The 16,923-nt window shown below is 60.1% G+C and overlaps 1 protein-coding gene and 1 long non-coding RNA gene across 2 annotated transcripts; one reads left to right on the top strand and one right to left on the bottom strand.

Moving 5' to 3' along the window:
- Positions 1-378: 378 nt before the first annotated feature.
- Positions 379-9,136, top strand: LOC119144533 (antigen WC1.1-like). Its single transcript, XM_037380034.1, has 15 exons — positions 379-438; positions 562-925; positions 1,565-1,873; positions 2,105-2,416; positions 3,905-4,231; positions 4,334-4,648; positions 5,002-5,316; positions 5,776-5,838; positions 5,922-6,266; positions 6,913-7,050; positions 7,226-7,245; positions 7,772-7,847; positions 8,226-8,309; positions 8,507-8,659; positions 8,895-9,136. The coding sequence occupies exons 1-15, from the start codon at positions 379-381 to the stop codon at positions 9,077-9,079; spliced, it is 3,066 nt and encodes a 1,021-aa protein (XP_037235931.1). The 3' UTR covers positions 9,080-9,136.
- Positions 9,137-13,215: 4,079 nt separating this feature from the next.
- LOC119143988 lies at positions 13,216-15,325 on the bottom strand. Its single transcript, XR_005102916.1, has 5 exons — positions 15,220-15,325; positions 14,178-14,213; positions 14,014-14,052; positions 13,820-13,885; positions 13,216-13,353 (listed from the first exon to the last, which is right to left on the bottom strand). It is a non-coding gene; the product is annotated as an uncharacterized LOC119143988 (long non-coding RNA).
- Between the last annotated feature and the right edge of the window lie 1,598 nt (positions 15,326-16,923).

Genomic DNA, 16,923 nt, shown 5'->3' with positions numbered 1-16,923 from the left:
TGTCAGTGCCCAGGAGCCGTGACAGGGAGTGAGGTGCAGCTCAGGATGGGGAAGGAGGGACTCCTGTTCTTTCAGGTGCTGTGGCTGCTGCCCTGGGTGCAGCTGTGCAGGGGTAAGCCTGGGGTCCCTTGTCCCACAGCCTGGGGTCAGCAGGCAGCAGCGCGGTTGTTGGGACACCGCTGGGAATGGGGTTTCTTTGCAGGTGCCACTGAGGCGAGGGGGAGAAGGGGCTTCATTCAGCTAGTGCTATGCCTTTCCCTATGTCCCTTTGGTTGGGAGAGAGGGATGAGGGCCTGGGGACATGGCACCGTGCAGAGGTTGATGGGCTGGGGAGGAGAGGGTGCCCGGTGCAGGGCTGGATGTGCCGTATGGGTGGGCATGGGCAAGAGGCAGTGGGAGAAGGTGCTGCAGGCTATGGGGTGCTCAACGGCCCAGCAGGTCTCTCACCGGGCACCCCCAGGCTTTTTGCAGCCTGCGGGGAGAGGAGGGACTCTCACACCCACACCGCCCTGGGGATCACCCAGAGGGTGAAGGGTTCCCATCCACGTGCCCGTGATCCAGTCTGGGCCGCGGAGACCTCTCCTGACCCATCCTGTGTTGATATTTGAAGGGGCTGCAGAGGTGAGGCTGGTGAACGGCGGCAGGCGCTGTGCTGGGAGAGTGGAGGTGAAGCAACAAGGCCAGTGGGGGACCGTGTGTGGTGTATTCTGGGACATGAAGGATGCTACGGTGGTTTGTAACCAGCTGGGTTGTGGGTCTGCTGTGGGAGCTCCTAAGTACGAATACTTCGGGCCAGGATCTGGCCCTGTCTGGATGTTTGGCGTTCACTGCCGCGGCACAGAGCGTGCCCTGTCTGACTGCACAAACAGAAGAGAGTACCAGGAGGACTGTAACCACAGTTTGGATGCTGGAGTGATCTGTTCAGGTATGGGGCCAGCCAATCACCCACCTTTGCGGCTGGGGTGGGGGAAGGCACCTGGATGTGCCCTCAGGGAAACGGGGGGCACTGGGGAATGGCCTGGTGTGGCTGGTCACACTGCTAGGCTGGGACAGTCATTGCTGGTTTCCTTGAGCCCTGAGGAAGGGCCAGTGGGAACCTGCCCTTGCCTGACCCCTGATGTGGCGCAGCCCACCCTCTGTGGGTGCCCTGGGCCCGCAGCCTCTGTTGGTTCCCATCTTTCTCCTCCCATTCAGCCAGGACCTCTCTCACAGTGCTGAGGACCAGGTCCCCTGAGGCCAGTGGCACTGAGAGCAGCTCACGCAGCCACCCACAGCCCCGGGGCAGGGTCTCCTTGGGCTCTGGTGCTCTGGGTGCTGCCATGCCCGGTGCCAGGCTTTGAGCCGCCCCTGGGGCTGGGGGTTTGGGAGAGAAGGAAACCCACAAGTGCCGTGCTGATGTCTGAGGAGCAGCAGGGGGGCCCTGGCATGTCTGGGACACCAGCACCCCCTGGGAGCTCTGGGGGGGTGTGGTGGGCTTTTTGCCTGCAGCTGCCTTGGAGATGGGACATGGGCATGTAACTGCCAGAGGGCTCGAGGGACTCCTAGGAGTCTTTGATTTCTCCAGGATTTGTCCAGCTGACTGGAGGTGACAGCCCCTGCTCAGGACGCGTGGAGATCCATAGCAGGGGCAGCTGGAGAGCCGTCTGTGACTCAGACTTTGGTCCCAAAGCCGCTGATGTGGTCTGCAGGGAGCTGCAGTGCGGCGCAGCCCTGTCCGTGGTCGGGGCAGCTCCCTTTGGAGAGCACGCCGGTCCCATGTGGAACGGACTACTGCAGTGCATGGGGAATGAATCCCTCCTCGTCTCCTGCCCCAGGGGACCTCCCAGGGACCAGCCTTGCACCCACGGGAACGCCGCTGGCATCATCTGTACACGTAAGGATTCCTGCTGGGGCGTCAAACAGGAGGGTGATGCTGGGGACAGGGGAGTAGGGCAGGGAGGGTGCTGCGCCAGGCGTGAGGATGGCAGGCGTGACGTGGTTGCCTGCAGCCCTAAAGTGATGCAGAAGGAAGAGAAGGGCAGGGTCTCCTCCGCTTGGCCTCTCCTCCAGCTGCTGAGGGAGCGAGAGCACAGGTCTGCCCTGCCTCGTCCTTCTCTGTTCCCAGAGTACACGGGGTTCAGGCTGAACAATGGCACAGCGTGCGAGGGGAGGGTGGAGGTCCAGGTGCAGGGGACCTGGGGCAGCCTCTGTGCCTCCCGCTGGGATCTCTTGGATGCCCACGTTCTCTGTCGTCACCTCAACTGCGGGTTTGCGGAGACCATTCCCGAGCGAGGGCGCTTTGGGAGAGGAACTGGCCCCATCTGGAGAGATTCATTTCACTGTAACGGGACTGAAGAGCACCTGGGGCAGTGCTCCATGACCACCCTGGGGGCCTCACCCTGCTCCCGTGAGGATGAAGCCGCTGTCATTTGCTCAGGTGAGTGCTGGGAGAAGAAAAAATGGGTTAATTCCATTTCCCTCTTGAATGCAAGACAGCAACCCAAAGCAGGGTACCCCGTGCCAGTGCCAGGATTCCACCAGGAGCAATCTGGAGGGCTTTCCCCGCTCGGACTGACGGCTCTGCTGTGGGAGAGCAGAGGACTGAATAGGGGCAGGTGTCTTTGCCATTCAAGGTGGCAGTTCCAGCCCTGGATCCACGGCCAGGACTCCACCATTCAGACTCATCCATGGTGGGATGGGCCTGGGACAGGGCTGCAGGGCTTGTCCCCACTCCTCTGGCTGCAGACGGCCCTGTCCCAGCCCCCCAGGGATATGCTCAGAGCCCAAGCTGACCACCACAGGGTCTGCCGGGGTGCCCCCAGCAGGAGCAGCACACCAAGGGGCTGAGCTTCAAGTGGGGCTGGTGTTAAAGGGAAAACACGCGGATGTGGTTACCGCTGGGCTTGCTTTCATTACCACTCGGAGCTGGGCCACCACCCCAGTGAGTGGCAGAGAACCAAGCGATACAGCATGGCTTATAGACACTTATCAAACCATTAGTTGGTGTCTGAAGTTTTTAGGAGTTTCCTTTGGTCCTGTCAATTCTGCAAATCCATCACTTGACCCTGTCCCAGGGGATTCATCTCCTTGGTTCCAGGCTCCTCCTCGGATCGTGATCTTCTTTCTGCTGCTTTAACTCACACACTCCTTCAAGCACGCTTCGTCTTTGAACAAGCAATTCCTATTCACTAATTCTGAATACTCTGATTACTCCTAGTAATATTGAATACTAATATGAATATTCCTATTTGTATACTAATTTTTCCTAGAAACACCCACATTTCTGGGAGCACCTGTGTGCACAAATTGATCATCTGTTGCTTCTCTGTTCTGCCACTGATGAACTTGACCAAGTTTTAAACCAGCCTTGGATCAGGGCTACACTAGGGACGAGGCTTGGTTCTGCCATTCAGCAGCTTCAGCACTTTAAAAGTCTTAATTTAAATTTCTTAATTCCAGATACATTTTCTTTAACAGACAGGCTTTGCCCCCTGCTCAGCACAAGCCCCAGGCTTGTACCGCTCGCTTGGGCAGGCCCCCCTCGCTCTGCTCCCTGCCAGGGACGCCGGCTCCCGGTCCCCATTCCCAGGGACACGGACAGGCAGAGCCATGCGGGCTGTGCTGGGTCTCAGCAGTGACAGTGCTGAGGCTGGGCAAAGCCTGTTGTGGCACTGCCCACCCCTGGCCCACGCTGGTCCCTCCCACGGGACCTGCCTTGGCAGGGGGATGCTCTGTGACTCTGCCCTGCCAAGAGCAAGGCTGGCACCTCATTCAGGAAGGCTCAGGAAGTGGCAACCAGCCCCATGGAGCCCTGGCCCAGGAGCTCCTTGTGGAGGGCTGGGGATAGGCAGGCAAGCTCCAAGGATCAGAGCCTGGAGGCATGCCACCAATGCCACCAAGGCTGGACCATGGCTGCTCTTCCCAGGCCCAGCTGACTCCAAATCCCTGCGACTGGTGGGTGGGGAGAGCCGGTGTAACGGGCGAGTGGAGATCTTCCACCACGGGACATGGGGCAGAGTCCTGGATGACAACTGGGACATGCAGGAGGCCAATGTGGTGTGCCAGCAGCTGCGGTGTGGAGCAGCGACGGCAGCCTACAAACCCCTGAAGGCTCAGAGAGGGAGGGGCCCCGTGGGGCTGCGAGGGGTCCGGTGTGCAGGGCAGGAGACCAGCCTGACCGCCTGCCGCACCTCCCTGCCCAAGAATGCGCGGGTGGCGGAGATGATGGAGGACGTGGGGGTGGTTTGCTCAGGTGAGTGGCACTGCCCAGACCCCCCTGCCCATCCCCCCCCGCAGGCTCTGGGCTGGGTGGACACCAGCCCCTGATGGCAGCCGGGGTTTCTTCCCACCACAGGGAGTTGGCAAATCCGGCTGGTGGACGGGCCTGGGCGCTGCGCCGGGAGAGTGGAGGTCTACAACCAGGGCAGCTGGGGCACTGTCTGCGATGATGGCTGGGACCTGCTTGATGCCACCGTCGTTTGCCGCCAGCTGGACTGCGGAGGGGCAGTGGATGCCGTTCGCTTCGCTCAATTCGGGGCAGGCTCCGGGGAGATCTGGCTGGACAACGTGAACTGCTCTGGGAATGAATCTGCTCTCTGGGATTGCCCAGCAGTGTCCTGGGAGCAGCAGGACTGTGGGCACAAAGAGGACGCAGGAGTCATCTGCTCAGGTGTGTGCCAGGAGCTGTGGTGGGATCCCTGTGCCTGGGGAAGTGGGAACAAGGGGAAAGCTGGCAATGGCTGAGGCTGTTCCTGGCTGTCTCTGAGCCCCTCCTGCCTCAGCCTGTCCTGGGGGTGCCCCTGCATGAACCTCCTTGGTCCCACCAGGTGTCCCCAAGGGTTGTCAGGGAGGGCGTGGGTGTCCGGCCATCAGGGACATCATTGTCCCCTGGCAAAAGGGAGGTGCCTCTGCCCAGCTGAGAGCCTGCTCTGTGTGTGTGTGTGTGTGTGTGTTGGGTGAAGAGGCTTCTCTGCCCCCAGAGCCCCAGAGTAGCCTGTTAGGTTTTGGGGTCTTTCCTCCCAGATTTCATGGCCCTGAGGCTGGAGAACAGCAACAATTGCTCCGGGCGGCTGCAAGTTTTCTACAATGGCACATGGGGTGGCGTTTGCTCCAACTCAGTGACTCCCAAAACGGTGTCGCTGGCATGCAAGGAGCTGGGCTGTGGGAACAGAGGGTCTCTGGAAATGCGCCTACCCTATGGTAGGGTGTCCGGCCCCACCTGGCTGGATCACGTGCAGTGTGAGGAGAGAATCAGCTCTTTCTGGCAGTGCCCCTCTTCTCCCTGGAACCCACAGTCTTGCCGTGACCTGCGAGATGAGACCTACATCACCTGCAACGGTAACTGAGCTACCTGGGCACATGCATCCCCCCCAGCCCATGCTCCCTGCTGGGTGCCATCAAGCACAGAAAGGGGGCCACCGGGGCTTTTACTTTACTTGCCAGACCCTGCTGCTGCTGGTGGCACAAATGGGACTCCAGCTCGCAGAGCCCCACACGTTCACCAGCAGTTGCCAGCCAGGCTCGCAGCAGCACCTGGGGGTCTCCAGGCGAGGTCTCCAGAGAGACCAGCCAGGGCCCCAAGGAGCATACCCTCCATGGATACCCTCCTGCTGCTCTGTGAGCCACGACCCCTTTGGGGATGAGCAGTCAGGGTCCCCCACATTGCCGTGCATGTCCCCTGTGTGACCACCGTTGAGAGTGAGGCGATGCGGGGAGGCAGGAGCAGAGCTCAGCCCCACTCTCTGCTGTATGACCCTCCCCTCAGCAGCCCCTTCACTGCAGCATTCCCTTCTGTAGGGAGTTGGACAGAAGCGCCCCCGACCCTGGAGCCCCCATGCCCAAACTCCACGAGCTGCACAGGTAGCTGCTCCTGTGTGTGTCCCCCTCACCTGGTGGGGCTCTGCCTGCTTCCTGGTGCTCTGGGAGGTCTCTGCCTTCTCCAGACAGGGAGAAGATTCGTGCCATGGGAGGCGAGGACAAGTGCTCGGGCAGGGTGGAGATCTGGCACCGCGGCTCCTGGGGGACGGTGTGCGATGACTCCTGGGACATGCAGGATGCTGAGGTGGCGTGTAGGCAGCTGGGCTGCGGCCCTGCGGTGTCTGCCCTGGACGAGGCTGCGTTTGGGCAGGGGATGGGCCCCATCTGGCTGGAGAAGGTGGAGTGCCGGGGGACAGAGCTGTCTCTGCAGGATTGCTGGGCACAGCCTGGGGACAGCGGTGCGTGCCGGCACAAGGAGGATGCTTCTGTGCGCTGCTCGGGTGAGCTGCGGGGCTGGGAACCCTCACGGGGCTGTTGGCGAGGAACCAGGGAAGGTGTTTTCCCCACTGGGTCCTATCGCACCTCCAGAGGTCCTAAGAACAAGGCCATCCCTGTGGGGCACGGGAGCCAGCTGGGCAGCAGCCCCTCCAGTGGGGCTGGATGTCCTCTGGCTTCTGCCTGCAGGACCCTGAAGCCCCCAGGGGCACCTACCAGGCTACCTGCACGCATCCTGCCCTATACCCAGAGCAGGACCCTGGACTCTGTCCCCACCACCTGGAGGAGGGGCAGTTTGGGTGGGATATGCCAGGAACAGACGCACACACACACACACACACGGCATGTCTGAGAGGAGGCCCCCTGGTACCTGCACGCCCACCCTCTCAGCCCAACTCCCCTTCTCTTCCTCTGCAGCTCCACTCAGAACAGCAGCACCAGCTTCCCAAACAGGTATCCTGTCCTTCCCACCAGCACTGGCCCCTTGCTGGGGCGTGAAACTCCCAAGAAGAGGCATGGAGGTAGTGGTGGTGGGGGCAGGGGTTGGGGAGGGGTGTCATTTACCCAGTTTCTCCATCACTCCATTGTCTACCCCAGTGTAGTGGAGGTCAGGACCAGAGTGTCCTATCCCCCCACCTCTCCCAGGCTTGCTGCTGCCCTTTTTGTGTTCCTGCCACGCAGATCCCACCCCAGAGCATCTGACTGGCAGCAGGAGCATCTCATTACCTGTCGTCATCTGCATCATCCTGGGGGGCCTTCTCTGCCTGCTCCTGGCCCTCCTGGTTGGGCAAATACAAAGCGCCAGGGCTTGGCGCAAAGGTGGGTCCTTCCTCAGTGGCCCTGGGGGAAAGATGCGCCATGGCAAGGCCAGGGGTGCTGTGAGGTGCTGGTGAGTGGCACAGGCAGAGCTGGGGGGGATAAAAGTGTGTGCCACCTTCGTTCCCGTGTATGGCCTCGCTGCCTGACCACAGGCCACCAGCAGCAAGGGGCAGAGAGAGTCCAGACACAGGAGGAGTTAAGGATGGGGCAAGGACAGAAATGGGAGCAGAGGGGAGACAGGCGAGGACATCACACTGGTGGCACTCGGGGCAGGGGGCTCTGTGGCAGGGGCGGGTGCCAGGAGGAGCACAGGGCAGCAGGGTCAATCCCCACGGCATCAGGCCCCCAGGTGCTCGTTCTTCTGCCCAGCCCTGACCTCCCCACGGCAGGGCAGGGGCTGTGCTCTGGATCCATGGGGCAGAGAGGGGGCAGATCCAGCGGGAGAGGGAAGATGGGAGCTGCTCCAAGCTCAGCACGTGGGCTTGGGGCCAGAGGGGCACACGTACCATCTCTGGGCGGCGGGTGCTGCCCCAGACCATCTCCATGCCCTCACTGGGGAAGTGGTAGCTGTGACCAGAGGGCAGCGGGGCTGTGCTGTGACGACGGCCTTTTGCTGGCCCAGTGGACCAAAGCTGGGGGAGCAGAGCATGATCCTGTCCCCTCTCTGCCTGTCCCTGGTCCAGCCCTGCCTCTCTCTGTGGGCTCTGGGACATCTTGGGAGCCCTTCCCTGCGGCTGTGTATGAGGAAATCAATTACAGACTGGCGTGGGAGAAAGAGGCGAAATTCAGGGGCTCAGGTAGGTGTGGGTCCCTCATGGGGGGCACATCTGCCAGGGTCTGCCTCCTCACCCCCAACCCATGTCCGTCTGCAGTGGTGGGTCTGTGGGGAGAGCAGCCAGGTCCTGAGCCCAACAGAGGAGCTTCCTCCCCACCAGCTCTTCCCATCCCAGCTGGGAACAGCCCCCCTCTGCCTGCCTCCGCACCCTGTGTGACACCTGAGGGGTGAGGGAAGATGCTCTGGGGGCCACTCTGGGACAGCATTTGTCCCAGGGCAGTGGGGGGAGTCCTGAGCCCTTCTCCCCACTCAGCCCTGGTTCCGTGGGTCCCCTGTCCCCAGTAGCACTGACCACAAGCCTGGTCAGCAGAGTGCTCACACCTGCTGCACCTCTCTCCAGGCTCCTATTCAGAGGGGTTCCCAATCAAGCTGCAGCCCTACCCCCAGGACAGCAAGGAGGAGGATGGTCTGGGGCCAGCACCAGGTAACGGTGTGGGAAGGAGCGGCTCTCGCCCCCCTGGAGATGTGTGAAGAACAGGGATGTCACCATCAGAGTGGAGGAGGACATGGCGGGGGGGAGTCTCCTGTGGTGCTGCCTGCATCAGTGCCTGAGCCCTGTGCCCTCCCGTCTTCCACTCTGCAGGTTCCTTCTCACTGTCACCGGGTCCCCTCTCCTTTCAGATGTCCTTGACCCGCCTGGAGGTTACCAAGCAGATGGCTATGATGATGTTAGGGAGGCTTCTGGCCCTGGGGAGGATCCTGTGTCCAGGCAGGGAGACTGGGAAATGCCCGTGGCACCAGAGGAGGGAGCAGGGCCCATGGATGCACCTGGAGGTGAGAGGGAAAGAGAGTGCTGCGGTTCCTGGGGCACTATCCCTGGTGCTGGATGAATACTGAGAACCCAGAACCCTGGGATGGGGGAACCTGCCCTGGGAGTTTTCCTTGGGGAGGGCAGGGGGGTCTGGGCATGGGAAATGGAGCTGAACACCTCAGGACTGGTGAGAAGAGAGGAAGGTGATACGCAGACCAGGAGGGGCACCTGTTCATTGCCCTGCCTTGGTGCCTGCAGGGGCAAACCTGCCCTCCCAGAGAAGTGCTGGGGCTCCTGGAGCTGTGGAAGGTGCCTGGTCCCTGTCCCTGGAGAGCGCAGGCTATGACGATGCTGAAGAAGTGTCTCTGGCACATCCTCCTGAGGACACAGAGGCTGTGGCACCAGGGAGGGATGCGAGGTCAGTGCAGCTGGGAGAGCTGTGAGCAGGAGGGAACCATCCCCCTTTTCCCACGGGTAGCAGAAACAGCCAGGCACCCCCTGCTTTCGTTACCCTGTTTTTATGCCCCGTATTTGTTCTTACTAAAAGCCTTTTGGGGGTTTGAGCCAGAGCTGGTGCTCAGTGGTGTCTCCCTGAGGCTGCTCTGGAGGAGCAGAATGCAAAGACAAGGCGCTGGGGAAGGGGCACGTCTCAGGGGGAGGGGGCTCGGGGTCAGGCTGTGGGGCTGCAAGAGCCCATGGTCCCTGGGGAACATTCCTGCTGATGGAGACAGTTCCATCCTGCCAGCCACAGTGTCCAGCAAAAACATCGCTCTGCAAATTCCCGTGAGTGCCCATCTCTTCACCCTGGGGTTCCCCAGTTGCTCTTCTCCCCCCCAGGACCTGCCTGGACCGTGCTGGTCCCATGGCAGAGCAGCCACAACAGAGCTTCTGTGTTGGGGTGAGCCCTAAGGTGGCTGATGGTGCCCTGGGCACCCTGGCCAGCCCCACAGGGGATCGTGGTCTGTGAATCACCTCCCACAGTGGTAAGGAGACAGCTTGATCCCCTCACTGCCCTGGTACAGGGCGCAGAGCCACTCGCTGGAGCGTGTGGAGCTGGGATTGCCCCTTCAAGGACCCCCGTCTCCACAGGCTGCTCCTGCTGCCTCGGTCCTTCACGGATCCCAAGTGCTCCTGTCACAGCCCCAGAGCTGTGAGGCGCCACAGCATCCCCAGGACCCCTCCCCCTCCTGTGCTCCAGCCCCATCCAACTACCCTCCTGCAGCATCCTTTGGGTTTGTGTCGGTGCAGCACCTGTGTGCAGATGCAGGGGGGGTGGGAGCAGGAGGGACTGGGGGGACCTTTGCCTGGGAGGCAGAGGAAGGAGAGCCCATGGGGAGGAAGAAAGGATTCCCAAGAGACGTGAGCTGCAGCCCAATGCTGACATCCAGCCCCTGGCTTGGAGAAGACCCTCCCTGGGAGGGGGCTCATGTGTTCCTGTTGCCATGCCTGAGGGTATTTTGTGTCCCTCCCAGAAAGCAGGCGCTGCTAAATCTGAGCCAGGGTCCCTCTCCCTCAGCTGGGGCTGTCGCCTACCCCAGCTCCCATGGGCAGAGAAACCTTTCACACAGGGCAGGGAGAAGGATTTGACACCTTGGTAGGAATGTGCAGCCCCGACTGCCCTCCCTGCTCCTGCTGGTGCATCTCCACAAGCCTCAGGCCCTGACGGGCTCTTCTGCTGAAGGCTGGAAGGTATGCTGGGCGTTCATGGCAACGCTCCCTGAGGGAGCAGCGACAACAGGGTAGCACTGCAAACAGCAGGATCCGGCCTTAGAGCACAAGAGGTTAGGAGGCCCCATGGTGTCAGCTACTGCAGTGGGCAGCATCTCTTTCAAGGACGCAAGTGGCCCAAACAACAGCGGGAACAGCTGGTACCTCCGTGAGCAGGGACACGCTCGCCATCAAGATGGGCATGTTGGGATCAACAGGCTCTGCTGCCCCTCCTTCCTCTCCCACACAGCCGTCAGAGGAGAGAGACAACAGCACAATATTTAATTACCTCTGCATAACGAGAGGACCAGCACCTTTGCTGGTGCCGTGGGCTGGCACTGGGAGGAAATAGGGCCACCAAGGTCTGGCTCAGGAGATACGGCACGTATTCACTTCTCTCTACAGGCACCTGACAGAAGTAGCCACGTGTAACAGCCAGCAAAGCCACCAGCCACACTGAGCAGCAGCGGCATCAAATGCGTGAAGTCCCGGTGTCGCTGGGTTTGTTCCCATGAAAATACAGGCTCCTGTCAGGGCTTTAATGAAAGCCTGTCCGGTTTTATCTGCATGACAAGAGATAAATAAAAATCCACTGATCAGCGGCTCACAAGAACTCGAAATGGCTCGGATTCTTCACTGACGTTATATATTTCTCAAGGATTAGACGTGCTTATATCTTTACGGGACGCTGCCTATAGAAAAGAGACCTGTTGTGGGTCAGCTGTGAAATGACCGAGGGCAATCCACCTGAGTATTTGCTTTGGAAGCTGCCCCAAGAGCGGGCGGTCACCTGGAAGATTTTCATCCTGACTGTTCCTGCTTTGTGCGCTGCTCACCAGATAGTGAGTACATGGGGCTGGATTATCTCTCCTGTTTAAATACGCTGTGAGGACACTTCCATCCTGAAGCTGTTTTGAAAAGAATCGATGACTTGGACGCGCTGCCATAACCGAGGAACATTGACGTAGGAGAGGTCAAGGCTGCCTTGGCGATCAATGCACATCAAGGGGTGGCATTTGGTAGACCCTTAACATAAAGGTGCTGTTCAGGGAGATCCCCTCTGCTGGTTTTGTGGTCTCCAAACAGACGTGCCCATGTTTTTGGAACAGGGGCACATTTCCACCTTTTTTGGTTTGACAAAGAGATGGGCAAGAAACTTTAAAGGCAGGTCTACAGTGTAGCTCATCCTACTTGTGCTGTCCCCTTGCAACCTCTCTGAGCAGGGCAGACAGCCCTTCTGGAAGTTTCTCTCTCATCCCTGCAGTCTCCTCCATGAGGCTGTGGAATATTTACCACATTGGTTTTCCAAATACAGTTTTAGCCTGGTCGTTCTCCTCTGGCATTGACCTGCCGTGAGGTATCCTGTTGTTTTACAGAGGGAAATGGATGAAAAAGAAAAATGCCTTGAGTCCCTGAAGCACACAGATAGAGGCACGCATGACAGAGATAATACGCAGGAATAGTACAGGAAAGACGGAAGAGGGACCGACAGCAGTGATGAGGCACAGGGCTCAGCCAGCCAAGTGCACTGCCCAGCCCCATGTTATCCTAGAATCGTGGAATCGTTTGGGTTGGAAGGGACCTTTAAAGGTCACCCAGTCCAACCTGCCTGCCATGAGCAGGTACATCTTCAACTAGATCAGGGTGCTCAGAGCCCTGTCCAACCTGACCTTGAAGGTTTCCAGTGCCAGGGCATCTACCACCTCGCTAGGCAACCTATGCCAGTGTTTTCTTGCCTGTGTCATGAAAAAATCCGTCCTTGGATCTGGTCTGAAACTACCCTCTTTTAGCTTAAAACCATTCCACCTTGTCCTATTGCAACAGGCCCTACTAAAGAGTTTGTCCCCATCTTTCTTCCAAGCCCCCTTCAAGTATTGAAAGGCTGAAAAAAGATCCTTCCTGAGCCTTCTCTTCTCCAGAACAAAACCCCCACCTCTCCCAGCCTTCCCTCACAGGAGAGGTGTTCCGTTCCTTGGATCATTCCCTTTCTTGTACTGAGGACTCCAGAGCTGGACATGCTACTCCAGGTGGGGTCTCACCAGAGTGGAGTAGAGGGTGAGAATCACCTCCCTTGACCTGCTGGCCACACTTCTTTCGATGCAGCCCAGGATGTTGCTGGCTCACGTCCAGCTTTTTATCCAACAGTACCCCCAAGTCCTTCTCTGCTGGGCTGCTCTCAATTCCTTCACCCCCTCCCTCCAGCCTGTATTGGTATCACTATTTATTTCACATGGGACCAGCACCTTTTGTACCCTTTTCTGTCGACCTTCATCTTTATGCCTCCTTGCCCCCCCTTCCCCTGCACGTCTCTTAGGGGTTTGCACAGCTCCGCTGATTCCCACATCCTTCCCAGTACAGGGTCCCCCCAGTTCACAATCTTGGAGAGTTCAGGCTGATCTTCCTGGAAATGGTGCCCGTGGTTTCTCAATGGCCCATCTGAGCCATGAAGTTTCTTTCTTGCCATTGTGGCTGTGTTTGATCTCTCAGGTCTGTGTCTTGATACATATTTATTTCTGGCTTCCCCTTTGTCTATCGGTTTCCCATTCGACAGCTGCTGCCCCGACCCCACAGCCCAGGGAAGGACACAGGATGGTGGTGCCCATCAGCGCTTGCGTTCTGCTGCCCTGAGCACTCTCAGGTCCCCCCCAGACCCCTGGGAAATATCCCCCTACAGTTGACCCTGCTGAAGACATGAAATCACAGAATCATAGAATCACTTAGGTTGGAAAAGACCCTTAAGTTCATCACACGCAGTGGGGTGAGGAAAAAATTCCTAAAGTAAAAATCAGTGGTAATGCCCAGACATATCTGTAACAGAAGACGAGAGGGGACATGGACACAGACACGGACACACGCAGGGACACGCAGTAGCTTTGCTGAGGGGGTTTATTGGTCATTAGAAAGAAATGGACCGGGGCTCCCAGGGGGTCAGGTGGGGTCATCCAGGGATGATCATCTCCTCATGCCGCTGGAGGGGGACAGGACAAGGGTGTCACCACCAGTCACAGTCCTGAAAGACAAAGCCGAAAGGAGACTCCCAGTGTCTGCTGGGACAGCACAGGGGCCTTATCCCCATCACCTCGCCCGGCAGAGACCTGGGGAAGGGAACTGGAGCCCTCAGTACACCCAGGACAGGGCTCGGCTCTCCTCAGAGAGAGATGACATGCAAAACCCCTTACCCCAGGATGCCCCCAAATCTCCCAGAAGCCTGCCCAGCCCTCATGGTGATCCTGGGGCTCTGCAAGGCGCCAGAGCCCCTGCCTGGCCTGCACGGTGACCCCCTGGGTCCACAGAGCCCCGCTGAGCACAAGGAAAGGCATGGGGGCAGCTCTGCCCAGCTCACCCTGGGACATGGATCATGGGACGGTCCCCCGTTCCCCTCTCCCATACCCAAGGTCTGCCCACCCCACAGGGCTCAGGAATCCCCTGGGGCCCAGGATGCCTTGTGGGGCAGGAGACACCATGGTGCTGCTCACCTAGACATGAACCATAGCCATCCGTTTCACACGCAAATACTCTAACAGCTTGTCAGCCAAAGCAGGCTGGGGAGAAAGAGAGGGTTAGGGACATGCTTGGGTGCACTGGGATGCACTGGGGCACACTGGGATGCCATGGAGTGTCATGGCCATGTAAGGGAGGGACCAGGGCCAGCAGAACTCATGGTACCCACCTCAGCTGTCTTCAGTTCATCCCATTTGACTAAACTCTCCTGTAGAGAGACCATGAGACCTCACTGGTCACTGAGGTGTCCCCCACCCCAGCCAGGGATGGGAGAACCAAAGTGCTCTCCAGTTCCCCAGACTGGCTGCCCTCCAATTCCACCCCTCTACTTACATCCGAAAAAAGGCTTTCATCGACTTTCGACAATGCCTAGGGAAGAAGAGAAAACGGGTGGTCGGTACTGGAGCTTGGTCAGGCTGTGCATGGGGCACACGTGTCCCCAGTACCCCCAGGCCCATGACTTCCTGTGGGTCTGAGTGGGAAAATCCCTTCTGCTCCCCCACCCAGATGCATTTCTCCAGGTTCCTCTGGGATACCTGCTCATCCAGGGCCGGGGTGGGGACTGACCTAAGGGCAGGGTGGGCAATTCGGGACCTCCAAACAGGAGGGGTAGGCAGCTGGGGGGGACCCAAAGACACTGCACTGGGGTGAACTAGCAGACTGCAGGGGACTGGGCTGGGGGTGTTGAAGGGACAGGACTGCGTGGGATGCAAGTAAGGGGTGAAAGAGTTCAAGTGGAGGGGCTACGGGGATGTCAAGCACAGCGGATGGTGGGGGCAGAAGGAAGAGGACTGCAGAGGACCAAACCGAGGGGACTGGGAGAGAGTTTGGGGGGGTGGGTTCAGGCAAGGGAATTTGGTGACACTACCACAGTGGACAGGATGAACAGCAAAGGACTGAGGGGAACGATGTGAAAGAAAGGTGTTGTGAAGGATCGGAGGGAGGCCATTTGGGGACTGCAGGTAGGACAGAGGGGAGATGCCAGGCAGGAGATGTCTGAGGGACCAGAAGGATGGGATGGGGAGTCCCAAAAGGGAGGGATGTGGGGGCACCAGGAAAAGAAACGGGTGCAGGCCACCCCAGAGAGCAGACAGGTCTGACCACCCAGTGAGGAGCCTGGGCAATAGGCACCAGAAGCTTAACTGCAGGAGGAAGGGCAGGAAGAGATGGAACTGTGGCAGGGAGAAAGCTTCATTGCCCAGGGATGGAAGTGCAGGGGAGGCTGGAGGCACTTGGGAAGGGGAAAGGCCAGGTCAGGGCATTTCACGCTCACCACCGCAATGTCATTCCACAGGAGAGCTGACGTCCAGCAGTCAAGACCCATCCCAAGCCTGGACACCCCCACCTCCCCCTCCCCGTGTCCCTGGGGACTCACCTGAGCATCTTCTGGGGCGCACAGCAGGATGGCGCACAGCAGGGCCACGCTGACAACTGCGACCTTCATCTTCTTCTGTGGTGCAGCGAGCACTGAGTGAAGCTGCAGGAGGTGAGGGACACATTTATCCGTCCCAGCCCTCCTCCTTGCCCACCCCCAAAAGCCCCCAGGGCAAGGCCAAGCTTGGCACAGAGCCAGCCCTGGAAACAAGCCCAGCCTGGGCACAAGCTCACCCCTCCTCCAGCACGGGCCCAGCCACCTTCCCCGGCACCAGTCCAGCTTCCTGCATGGGGCAGCTGCACCTGGAAGGGTCCGGGCATCACGAGGCGGCGAGGGGGCTGCACAGAGTGCCCCTGGCAGCCAGACACCCTATGGTAACGACCCCCTGCCCCGACATGGAACCACCCTCCAACAGCCCCCCGGAGCCAGATCCCCCCACCTCCCAGTGCCCCCCTCATCTCCCAGCAATGCTGCCTGCCAGGGCCACCCACCTCCTGGAGCAGGCTGTCCCACCACAGCTCTCCTAGAGTCGATGGCGGCCTCAGACTAGGAGTCTCCAAGCAAAATTGTCTCTGCCCCCTCTCCAGCCCCGTGGGGCAACCGGAGGTGGGACTGACGCCTCTGCTTGGGGCACCATAGACCCAGGGTTAGGGGGCACTGGGAGCTGGGAAGGCAACGAGGGGCATGGGCAATGGGGGCAGCCGGCTGCCTGGGATCTTCAGTGGCTGGAGGCAGTGGGGAGCACTGGGGAACACCGGGCACCGGGAGACAAGGTCTGGGCTTGGGGACCCTGTGGAGGTGGGCGCCGTGCCCAGCTCCAGCCCAGCCCGCTGCCCTTGCACTGCTGGCCCCACCGCGGTCCCGGCCGCAGCCACGGCCCCCCCGGAGCAGAGACCAGAGGGGAATCTCACCTGCCCTGGCCCTCACCTTGCCACTGCCTAGGGCCACCACCATGCCCTCCCAGGCGACCTATGTCCCCCCCCTGCAGAGATGCCCCCGCATGGTGGCTCCCAGCGATCCCAGCGCCAGCCAGTCTCTGGCTCCAGCCTGGGCTGTGGCTGGGACGTGGCTGCGGTTCACGCAAGGCCCTTGTCCCCACAGAGTGTCCCTTCAGCACCCTCAGACTTGGCTCCGGTCAGCACTGCCCTGAGCAGGATGCAGCTGCGCAGAGAGAAACGATGAAGCAGACGCGTGTCCCCAGCAGCTGCTCAGAGCTCCCTGCGGGGACTGAGCTCCCTGGGCAGAGTGCGCAGGTTTGGCCCTGTGGCATCTCGGCTGAGCCATGTTTGCCCAGGGCTGAAGGCACAAGGAGCCCGTTCAAGCCGGATTGGTGCTTGGCTCCATGGCCTGGTCAAGGCTGAGGGCAAAGCCGCCTGGATGCCTGGGATCAGTGGCAGCGGGCAGAGCCCACGCAGAAGGGCAGTGTTGGGGGTCGGGGCAGGAGTAGGTCGCAGGGGTCCCGCACCCATGGGGACAGGCTGGGGGCCTCAGGCCAGGACATTCCCAGGAGAGCAGCCCGACGGCCGGGCTGCCGCTCTCCTGTGGGGAAGCCCGCTGGCAGGGGAGCCCGCAGCAGTGGGGCTCAGAGCAGCCTGGGCAATGGAGCTGCCTCCCCAGGGGCACGGCGTGTGTGTCCCCTGCCCCCCTGCCTGCCCTGCAGCTGCCCCTCCCTTTCCAGTGTTGGTGTCCTTCACAGCACCCCTG

Source organism: Falco rusticolus, chromosome 3 (assembly GCF_015220075.1).
Source record: "Falco rusticolus isolate bFalRus1 chromosome 3, bFalRus1.pri, whole genome shotgun sequence".
Taxonomy (NCBI): domain Eukaryota; kingdom Metazoa; phylum Chordata; class Aves; order Falconiformes; family Falconidae; genus Falco; species Falco rusticolus.
Note: the sequence above shows the minus strand (reverse complement) of the source record. Positions and strands in the feature narration are given on the sequence as shown.